General features: G+C 35.8%; 1 protein-coding gene across 6 annotated transcripts in view; it reads left to right on the forward strand.

The window, feature by feature from the left end:
* The window catches only part of CNTNAP4 (contactin associated protein family member 4), a gene marked incomplete at both ends in the record, with an annotated part of 248,388 nt that overhangs the window by 193,606 nt on the left and 42,547 nt on the right, over positions 1-12,235 (forward strand). For all 6 annotated transcript variants that reach the window (XM_079799313.1, XM_079799316.1, XM_079799318.1 and 3 more), the window contains 2 exons: positions 362-518; positions 4,801-4,928. In XM_079799313.1, coding sequence (XP_079655439.1) covers positions 362-518; positions 4,801-4,928 — 285 coding nt within the window. The remainder of the gene's footprint in view (positions 1-361; positions 519-4,800; positions 4,929-12,235) is intronic.

A 12,235-nucleotide genomic window follows, 5' to 3' on the forward strand; every position in this document is an offset into this window, starting at 1 on the left:
TACTCTGGTTTATATTTTTATGCCAACTTGTTTCAAAAATTATTTTCAAAGAAATTACATATGTGAACTGCTTTCAATACATTTTTGCTATCATGCCTGAGTTAAATAAGAATTGCTGGTGTCTTTTCTACTCAAAGAAAAATATATCAATCATTTGAGTTTAAATAATAAAACATTTTTTAAAAAGCTTTCTTCAGGAAATGCTATCAACTACAATGTTTTGACTATCACTGCATTAAATCCATCTTTGTCTTTCTCCTTTTATTTATTTTTTTAATGATTTGGGAAGGAGAGGCATTATGCTGAGACAGAAGGCAGGGGGTATAAAGCAGATGTCACATTCCATGCATTTGTCTTTCAGATGGGACCCCTCTGAGCTGGTGGGTTGGAAGAACCAATGAGACACACACGTATTGGGGAGGTTCTTTGCCTGATCCTCAAAAATGTACTTGTGGACTAGAGGGGAACTGCATTGATTCTCAGTATCACTGCAACTGCGATGCTGACCGGAATGAATGGTGATTTCCATATGATTTCCTTTCGCAAAAAAAAGTTTATCTTTTTAAATGGATCACTTAAAACATGTAGACTCTACGTTGTAGAGCTAGGTAGATACTGAACACGTTAGGACAGTGAAGAAATTAGATGCAGGTATGTTTTGATGAAATGTGTTATAATCAGTCTGAGTCCTAAATGTTAAGATCAATGTCCTTTTATTTCAATTTTTTTGGTAATGGACTGTTTAGTCATGTACATTTTATTTTTGTAATACAATGAAAGAGGCATCTGTTTCACGTTTCCTCTTCATTCTTAGTCAGTTATCATTCTCTTTGAAATTAAGTGTAATTAAGCATTCTATTATTCTCAAAATATATTTACAGCCAGTAATTACTAAAGCACATTTCCTCAATAATTGCCTCTAAAACCTTTAAAAATGTAAACTTAGAATTTCCTACAATTATAAACATGTAACTTTTTTTAAAAAAAGACAACCCACCAAAGAACTAATGTTCTATTGTTTATCATATTTTGAAAGAGGAAATCTGTAACATTTGAGGGATTTGAAAATTGAACTTGAAATTTATTCTTTAAATAGAATAAAAGTCTTAAATATGTGTTTCCCTTTGAAAACTTAAAAATACATGTATTCTATTTTTTACTAGAGTTGGATTTTATTTATGAAGTGAAAATATTCTTTAATTTCCATATTCACTGTTCAACATACCATATGTATGTTATACTACTGTGCACCTGGATCTGCACATAATAATTATTTTTAAAAATATTAATAGTCAATCTGGCTATAAATATGATTGCTTTGGTTACAGAATGTACATTAATTCCAGTAATCAGTTCATTGTCAATTGAGTTCACATTTTGAATCGTATGCTGGCTGTTTCATTGATTTATTTGATAAACATCAAGACTATGTTGTATCAAAAGACAGATTATTTTGGAATACCCTAGAAAGAGGCATCTATGTGGTGTCATGATTGTACTTTTACTATTACCTGTTTGGTATAAAGGATATTGTCTCTTACTCAAAGTCTAGTTTTTAAATTTTGTATTCTCTTACTTCTCACTGCCTTCATAAAAACACCTGCACAGTAATATTGTATTTTAAAATGTGAATAAAATGTTCATAGCAATGCTTAACAGAAGGAAAAAACTAACATAATCACCAATAACTCTCTAATACCTCCATAACATATTCTTCATCAAAAATAATTTTCAGCCATAAGATATTGAAACTTTTTATATTAAATTCTGCTATGGTTATGTAGTTTGCATAGAAATAACTTTCCCCAGAGAACATTTATAATCCCAGAAAAGCTATTTGTAAGAACAACTACTTGAAGTAAGTGGAAAACAACCAAATGTAGGTAGAAACTGCTAGGGTTGGGAGCCTTTGAGCCTTGGAAGATGGGAACTCAAGTGTTTGAGATTATGTATATAAGCCTTTTCTTTGAGGGAACTAATCAGATCACATGTTATGTGGTGGCTAGAACTCAAAGAGAAAAACTAGATTTTATTGGGGGGTGGGGTTAAGAGGTATCAGAGCATAGTTTGGGCTGCCAGAATGGCTGGATGCTGAGGGGAGAACGGGAATCCCAGATAAGAGAAAACCTGGGGGCGTCCACCATGTAAGCTTTCCTCGTCCTTGGCTGAGCCCCAAGCTGCACAGGCACAGAGGAGATTTCTAGAAACCAAGCAGAGAGGATCCAACTGGAAAACTGAGCAAGCTACAGAGGTTTCAGTAGCCACTACCAGAGGAGACTCAGAATGTGGAGTTTAAGTCTCACTAAGATGAGTTTTATAAACCCCTCAGCTTTCCATAGAAATGACAGAAGGTCTATGTCTTTACAGCAAAGACTATAATTGAAAACTAAGAGCAAAACTGACATAGGCTTACCCTAATGAAGTGTAAAACCAAGTGTACATAATTTATTGTGGTAAGTTGTGATTTAACTGCCCGTGAAAATAAAAATGAATCTTCAGAACAATAACAGAACCCACAGTCTCTACAGTATCACCCCCAATGTCCAGAGAAATATAATAATTATTGCATATTTAAAAGAAGAGTCAACTCTGATTGAAAGTCTAGAAAATAGAAGCACTTATTAGAAACAGACCCTGGGGACACATGCTTGATTAGCAGGCAAAAACTTTAAAACAATTATTATAAACATGCCCTAAAACTTAGATAAACATAATATAAGTGAACAGAGAGGAAGCTAAGCAGATAAATGAGAACTACATTAAAGGAGCAAATAGGAATTTTAGAATAGGAAGGCACATCTGATATGAAAAATTCAATGGATGGTCTTCAGTTCAGGAGATTGCAGAAGAAATCGTCAGCGAACCTGAAGACAGATCAATAGAAGTTATTAAATCTGAAGAACATAGGAGCAACAACAAAAAGAGTGAACAAAATTAACAAAACCTTGGTGACTTTTGGAAAAGCATCAGTGATTTAATGGGCAAGAAAGTGGAGTCCCGGAAGGATAGGAAATAAAATGAGGCAAAGATATATTTGATGAACAATGGCTGAAAATTTCTCCATCTTGTTTAATAAATGTGTGGTAGCAAGCCTCCAAGATGGCGCCGAGATGATCCGCACTGCCTATTAGTGGAATTTCCTCTCCTTGAGGGTCGCCAGGACCTGTGACTTGCTTCTGATGAATAGAATGTGGTAAAGGTGATGAGACAACTCTCCTGAGATTGGATTACAAAAGGCTAACTTCTGACTTGCTTGAGCCTCTTTACCTCTCCGTTGACCCTTCTAGCTTTCTTGTTCTGATAAGGCAAGCTGTCATTTGTGATCTGTCCTGAGGAGAGGCCCATGTGGCAGAGGATCCAGAGTGGCCTTCAGCCAACAGCCAGTGGATAACAGTCCAACAGCTGACAAAGAACACTGCCAACACCCGCTTCAGTGAGCTTGGGAGCTGATCCCTGCCCAGTCAAGCACTGAGATGACTGGGGTCCTCACTAAACCTTTGATTGGAGCCCTGGGAGAGACCCTGAGCCAAAGGATCCCTTGAAGCTTTGCCCAGAGTCCTGACTAGGATGTAGATCATAAATGGCGCTGTTTTAAGTCATGAAGTTTTGGGGTAATTTGTTACGTTATAAAAGATAACTAATACATCTTCAGTGTACTCATTCCAGAAACTCAGAATATCAAGCAGAATAAAAATGGAAAAAAATACACCTTGACTTATTGTGCAAATGGCTAAACTCTAAGGATAAAGATAAATGTTTTTGAAAGTAGCCAGGTTGTGTGGATCTGGTGGGACACCTTCCATACAGCGAACAAGGATACCAATAAAGGCTGACCTCTCATCTGAAGGCAGGTCAGAAGTTCACGGAATGAGATCTTTAATGTGTTGAAAGAAAAAGCAAGGTCAACCTAGAATTCTATTGTAAGCAAAATGTATTTCAAAATGAAGATAAAAGAAGTTGTTTTCAAATTAAATGCTGAGAGAATTTTTGCCAACAGAGCTGCACCATAAGAAATGCTAACAGATATTCTTCAGAGAAATAATAACAGAAAACTCAGAACTTCAGGAAAAAATAAAGAATCTAGAAATTGCGAATATGTCAGTAAATGTAAATTTTTCTCTTAATAAAAAAATACATTAAACTTTACTGTTGAATTATAAAATTTAAAAAATCTGGACTGTTATAAAGTTTATAACATCTATTGTTATATATATTACAATACCAGCATAAAGAACAGATATATGTGTGTATTGGGGGGAGTGTTAAAGAAATTATCCTGTAGGAAGCTAACATTTTATATTAAATAATACAATGTAAAATCTAGTAGACTGTAATAAATTAAGGTTGCATTTTGTAATCAATAAAGCAAATATTAAAATACAACAAGACATACAGCTAAAAAGTGAATAAAGAACATAAATACAAAAATATGGTGTAAACCAAGAGGAGGCAGGAAAGAAGGGAGAGAAACATAAGGGGGAAAAAATAAAAAAAATAAAAATGGTAGATCTAAAAATGCAGTATCAGTCATTATACTAAATGCTAATGGGTTAAACCATTCTATTTTAAGGTAGAAAATGGCCAACTGACTTTAAAAATCACCAGCTCTATTCTGTCTGCAAGAGAAATTAAAATGTTGCCATATTTTTATATACTCAGATGAGCAATTTGATCCTTACTCTTGTGTGTGCAAATTTAGCTCAGAACATCTTGGCTTTGAAATGTAATAAGGCCTATTGTTTATTTGATAATTCCGTTAATCAGAGTAATTTTAAGAATTTTGTTGTTACTATTTTTTAGGACCAATGACACTGGATTCCTTTCCTACAAAGAACATCTGCCAGTGACTAAGATAGTGATCACAGACACGGGCCGGCCGCATTCAGAAGCAGCTTACAAGCTGGGGCCTCTACTCTGCCGGGGAGACAGTAAGTGGTGGCCATGTGTTGGTAGCTTATCTGAGGAAAGTGATGCCACTTATGAATCATGTTTTTATCATAATATAATTAATCAGATCTTACTGTGAAATCGCATAAGTAATGTCTGAAACAGTTTTTTAGTCAGCCAACAAATAAAATACCTCTACAGTGTGCAAAGCCCTGTCATAAATGCTAGAATGGCAAACCTTCTTAAGACCCAAGAGAAAGAAACCCCTAAGCTTCTGGATGATTGGTTCAAGAACACGTTCCAGTACTCCTCAATTCCCACATGCTGTTACCATGTAGGAGAGCCTCAGTGCTGTTCAAAATTGTTACCAATGTATGTCAGTTTCCTATTGTTGGGCCTGGGTGGGGATTAGAAGTACAGCCAAATGTCAGTATAATCAGACATATTTCAATTTTTAATCTCTTTTTTTTTTCTGTGTGTGTGTGTGTGTGTGTGTGTGTTTATGGAACTCAGTGGGACATGCTATTGTGTATATTCAGTCTATTAACACCCTAAACCAGAGTTTTAAGATTCAAATATAGTTGCATAGAAAATATATATTTTCATCAGGGAATGAAATAAGTATGTGTGTCCATTTATAAGCTTTCTGAAATCAGTTAGACCTATAGAGACGGAATCATTAAATATTTAAGCTTTTAGTTTTTCCAAAACTTAAAATGGAAATAGAAGAAATGTTTATTTACTCTAAAAGCATACAGTAAAATAAAATTTTATTCTAGGCCTCAACAGAGGAAGAGATGATCTGACAATTCAGTGGATTTACAGGGATACCTAGCCAAAGTTGCTTAGTTAAAAAGCAAAAATGATACTGGGATATAAAAATTTATATATACATTGTAAAAAAACTGTCTGCCATTATACCTACCATCGCTAATCTTTATCAGTTTAACTTCCTGTTCTGTCAGTAGGCCTTACACAATCACATGAAGATGACACAGGATATTTCATGGAGACAAAAATTATGTGCAAAGAGATGAGGTTGTAAACTCAGCTGCATCCAGGCAGGGCAACAACTTTGTGACTATAGAGCAAGTGTTTTATACATCGCATGCACTTTCCGCTGCTGGCTCTGATCCTAACCTTTCAGGAGCTCAGGTTGGCTTCCTCCATCCCCTTATTTTCATTTGCCTCAATCCCGGGGGAATCTCTCTGCTTTGATTGAGGTCACTGCCAGCTCAAGCCCTTAGGATTTCTTTCTCAAAAACTTTCTGCCATGAACTTAGGCACACAGCACCTTTTTACTTAGAGCAGTGATTCTCCATCCAAGGTGACTCCTCCCTCCCCCACCCCTAGTGGACATTTGGCAATATCTGGAGACATTTTGGGCTGTCGTGTGTGTGTGTGTGTGTGTGTGTGTGTGTGTGTGTGTGTGTGTGTGGTTAAATTCTCCTGTCACTTAGAGGGAGAGGACAGAAATGCTGCTAAATTTCCTTCAGTGCACAGGACAGTACTCTACAGCAATATGTCCTAAATATCACTAGTGCTGAGTATTAAATGTTTGTGACCATAGAGATATAGGGGGGAGGGTACCAACATTAGGAATAAGAATTTACAGCTAGTTGAAGTACTTAGAGACCTGCTAATTAATCTCTGACTTATTAATAAAACAGTAGTGGAGAGCTTTCCTGGGCATTATTGTCTTCTGCATCTGTTTAGGGTTGAGGCTCAGCCTCTCACGAGAGTGTGTCTCCTACATCTGTTTAGGGTTGAGGTTTAGCCTCACACGAGGGTGTAGACCTGTTTCTGTCTGAAGGGCTTTTTACATTTTCTCAGTAAGAGGAGCAATGGCTGCAGAAAAAAGGATGCCCCCTTTTCTCTCTCTGGAAAATCTGCCCCCTGTAGATGAAATGCTCTAGGCACATTTTTATTCTTTCCAAGTGAGATAGACTGTGTAGATATTGGGGGCTTCTAGATACAGGATCATGCACTGTGGGCTTTATAAATGGAAGGAAGGTATGTGGTCATTATCTGGAAGGCATTAGGACTGGAACATTTAAGGCTGAGAAATAGCTTAAACTTCATGATCTAAATGAAATCATGAAGACCAATTATATACCTAAAGGCCAACAAAATAACCTGTAATGTAAGACAAGGAAAAATGATGAGGGCTTGAACTAAGCAATGGTTGGATGGGGCTTAAAGAAGGGTCTCAATGCGAGAGGTGCATTCAATGTGATTTAGATGGAAGTTGAGGCTGAAAGGGTCTGAGGATGATCTCCAGCTTTCTGATTTCAATAATGCTTCTAGTGCCTTCCATGGAGACAGTAAAGATGCTAGTGCCCTTCATTGGGACAGTAAGGGTGCTAGTACCCTTAACTGAGACAAGGAAGTTTTAGATTTAAAAAGAAAAATGGCAATAAAAACATTTTGGTTTTATCACAGACTAAAGATGTTGAAAATTTTACATCAAGCCTGTTTTTTCTGGGAAAGAAGAGAACCCTCGAGAAAGCAGGACAAATAAACAAAATGAGTATGAGACTTACTGGTTCCAGACACAAGCTTTCCCCTAATTAATCAATATTGTCTTTTTCCAAGTCCTTCTTTTCACCTTTAAAAAAATGTAGGTGATTCTGAAATTCAGTATTACTTCTGCTATTATTGTTCGATGTCAGAAGTCATTGATAACACCATTAGGAGTGTTTTACCTAAAATACAACAGCTATGAATGATAAAACTGCCTTTAAAGTTGTGCTGCAGACATAAAACTTAGTAATGAATTAATGTATTTGTGAATATGGAAATAATCATAAATAATTTAATTTATAAATATCTATGTTATAATTAGGAGGACCCTCTCTTGTACTTTCCTTTCTATTCACTCTCCCTGGAGCAGTGGGAACATCTTCATCTTTGAAGTACCCTGTTCCTCAACTTCCATATGCCTAAAAATTACCTGGAGAGCATGCCAGCTGTGGTTGGAGTATCTTCAGAACTCTCCCCACATGCTAAGGAGGAAGAGTAGAAGTCCAGTATGGGCACCCAGGGTTAAATGTTTCTGAGCATCCATCAGGAAGGCATCTACCGGGATTATCCCCTAGTTCTGCAGATCTCCCAGCACAAAGAACACTCACGAACCACTGCCAGCATCTGGCTGCACTTCCTCTTCCCTTGTTTTCCTTCACCTGAGAAACCTCCCAGTCCTCTTGCTGAAAACTGTCCCCTCAGATTCAAGCCCTTTCTCCATGAACCTTCTACTGGTCTCTAGAACACTTGATCCTACACTTTCAAGGAATGTTGAACATATTATAAACACGTATTTCTCAGACTGGCTTTTCAGTATTTTCGAGCCTCTCAAGAGCAGGTCCATTCTTCATTTATCAGTGTGTTCCTGGTACCTAGTACATTACCTGTTACATGAAAGATAATCAATAAAGAGCAGTTTATGAAAGAAGGAGAATGATCTATCACACACAGCTCAAGAAACCTGTAGCTTGTGAATTGTTCCTGAGAGACAGGAATAAGTTTTCGATTGTATAAGCAATTAAATGATATGCAGAGATGTACGTTTAATGAAAGGAGTTGGTTATATTGAAAGGCTTTCCCGATTAAAAACTCACATAGAATTTGAGCACCTCGTTCCAGCTGAGCCATTTCTCAGCAATGCACTTGGGCTGGTGGCATGAAAGTGCTTTCAAATAAGCATATGATTTTAGTTCATATTAAGACTTTTTGCTTTTCACTTTTTAAATAATATAGTGTCTTTATAAAATGGAAACACCCTTTTCTTGGAGAAAAAATAATTTGTGACCTATTTTGCTCTGTTTTTTCTCTTCTTTAGAAAAGACTTGTGTTACTAACAATTTATATTTAAGAAATTCCAAACGTGAGGAAACAAAGGTTCTTTCTAACACTTTCAAAAGATGTCCATTACTTTGAGGCTAAGAATCCTAATAATTCTCAGGACTACAATAATATCATTTCTTGACAATTATATATATATATATATATATATATATATATATATATATATATACCTTTATTCATTGTTTTAAGTATTAAACATTAATGTTTTGATTGATATATAATCATTATAAAATGTTAAGATATACAGAAATCTCAAAGAAAAGAGTTTAATAATCACCAAGAGTCACAAAACTCAGAAATACTGATTAACACCAGTGAGGATCATTCCAGACATTGCTAGAGGTCTCTAGGGCAGCATTCCCCAACCTTGGCATTGGACTGGGTAATTCCTTGTTATGGTTGGGGCTGTCCTGGGCGCTGTAGGGCATTTGGCAGTTTTCCTGGCCTCTCCCACTAGCTGCCAGTAGCACTGCTCTCCCAGTTGTGACAACTAGATATATCTTATGACCTTTCCAATGTCTCCTGGGGTGCAGAATTGCTCCAGGTCGAGAACCATTGCCCTAGACAGAAAAATAGAAAAACAGATTTATAAATAAATTTATAAAACTTTATTAATTGAAATCAAGGAAGAAAGAAGAAACTGAAATGAAGCTAAAATTATTGCTTTATGTCATGTATATATATAACATATAAATATATATTCAAATTGAATGATCCCTCACAACTCCAACCGAAGGACTTGTATGCATGCATATAAGCATAACAAATGGTTGCAAGACACTGGGGGGAGGGAGGGAGGGCATGTGCGGGTAGGGTGATGGTGGTAAGGGAGGCCGGAGGGGGGGGAGATCAATAGGAGGGGGGAAAGAGACATATGTACTACTATTTGTAATACTTTAAACAATAAAAAATATGAAAATTTTTAAAGGCTATAGAGTCACCAGGTTTTATAGTAAACTAATTTTTAAAATTTAGACAATATTAATGTATTCTGAAAACTGGGAAAATTAGCACTCATTTGTCCTATCCTTTCTTTTCTCCCTCAACCATCTAATTTTTGCTAGTTTTGCTATTATTTGTATAGTTGTTTATTTTTTTAGTGCTAACCACTAGTCCTGTCATCAGAGCTTCTCTATTCTTGACTGATTTTTATTTTGATCCATTTCTTCTTGGATTGCATTGTCAGGTAGTTGATATTTTCAGTTTTTCCCCCCCAGAAAGACTCATGAGTGTTGTATTTGCTGAGTTGGCACATGTTTAAGAATGTTGTTGCCTCAGAACTCTAAACCAGACTTGGCTGGTTTAACTTTATTTATTTATTTATTTATTTATTTATTTATTTAGGCAATAGCTCCATGGAGATATAATTCACATGCCCTACAATTCATCTGTTTAAAGTACACAATCTAATCAGATTTCAGTATATTTAATTATTTTAGCAAATTATATAGCATTGTACAACCATCACCACAATCAATTTTAGAATATTTTCATTGTCCCCCCAAAAAACTTGGACCCATTTAGCAGACATTCCCTTTTCTCTTTTACCTCCACCCCAACCTTAATAAATCATGGATCTATTTTTTATCTCTGCAGATTTGCTTATTCTGAACATTTCCTTTAGAAGAAAACACAGAATATGTGATCTTTGTGACTGGCTTCTTTTAAAAAAAAATATTTTATTGATTTTTTTACAGAGAGAGGAAAGGAGAGGGAGAGGGATAGAAAGTTAGAAACTTCGATGAGAGAGAAACATCGATCAGCTGGCTCCTGCACACCCCCAACTGGGGATGTGCCCGCAACCAAAGTACATGCCCTTGACCAGAATCGAACCTGGGACCCTTCAGTCCGCAGGCCGACGCTCTATCCATTGAGCCAAACCAGTTAGGGCATGACTGGCTTCATTTACTTAGTATGGTATTGCCAAAGTTTATCCATGCTGTAGCATATATCAATACTTCATTATTTTTCATGACCAAATAATATTCCATTTTGTTTATCCATTCATCCATTGATAGATATTTGGATTATTCCACTTTGAGGTTATTATGAATAATGTTGATAACATCTATGTATAAACTTTTCCTGAACATATGTTTTTACTTCTCTAGGAATGGAATGTCTGCATTATGAGGTAACAGGACATTTAATCTTTTTAGAAACTGGTGTAATGGTTTTGGACCGTGCTTTGTGACTTTGCCCAGTGTGCACCTACTATCTCTGCACTGAGAGATGCGATCATCTTGTCTCCCACAGCTTTTCTAGATAACTTCTGTTGACTGTATTTCATTATGAAGTAGGGTTTTATTTTTCACCCAGAGGACTTGTATGTGCTTTATTCTCAGAGTTCTGAATTTGAGAATGTCTGCCTGTTGCCTTAACACTCAACAAAATGTTAGACTGGATGTATCTTCTTTCTCTCAGATCTGTGGACTGTGTGTCTTTATCTTCTGGTATAGAATGTTGCTGTGGAAAGTTTTGGTCCAAACTGATTTTTCCACCTTGTGGGTGACTTGCTTTTCCTAACTGAATAAGTAATAATTACTCTTAAAGGCCAGTACCTTAACAAGGATGCATATCAGTGTTGGGCATTGGTATTAATTTTTTCTTATATTGGACGTGATGTGCTAAAATGTATACATACATTTATATGTTGTTGCAAGCATGATCTACAGTTCTGCTCTTAGCTCATTAATTAGAACAAAGTTGTATTTTTATTTCTTTGGCATTTGAACTTTTCAACCAATTTATTAAATGTATTTCTTCTCAATTAATTAATTGTATTGAAATTTTATGTCTAATCAGGCATTCCCAAAACTTACATAATTAGAAAAGATTTTCCTGTTTTTTGTTCTAAGAAATTCTTGTCATTGAAATTACTTTCTTTATTTTATCTGCATTGACTCGTTCAGCTGTCTGAGAAATCACAGCTCCCAGAATGCATTAAATAATCAAAGATGCATGTAGGCAATAAATAACTTTGCAGAAGTTATATTCTTAGACTAGAAAAAGATATTGACTAGTGATTTGTTTAATTTCTCTTCCGTTTGACAGAGTTCTGTTCCATTTGGCAGACTACATAAAAACCATTAAAAAGAGTGCAGATCAATTCCATTTTAGCAAATAATCATATAATGTAATTTGGTAAGCTCTGCTGTGTCTGATAATCCTCCATCATTAAGAAAGTCTTTTCATTTTTATAATTTATTTTTTTCCTTGGCTTTCCTTTAATTTTCCTAAAGTTTATCCACTTTTTTATTTTCTCCTCCTCATACTCTTTTCCTCTCTTTTCTCTCTCCCTTTTTCCTACTTATTTACCAAGAAATTTGAATGTACTTATTGAGATACATATAATACAACCAAACCAGGAGCAATTACTCTAAGCTTTCTGATTGTTACTTGGACAAATGACATCTTACCATTTCATTTAACAATTATTTATTGAGCCCATGCATTGTAACATTGCACTGTGCCTTCCTGAGAG

This window comes from Cnephaeus nilssonii (assembly GCF_951640355.1).
Source record: "Cnephaeus nilssonii genome assembly, chromosome: 20".
Lineage (NCBI taxonomy): Eukaryota > Metazoa > Chordata > Mammalia > Chiroptera > Vespertilionidae > Cnephaeus > Cnephaeus nilssonii.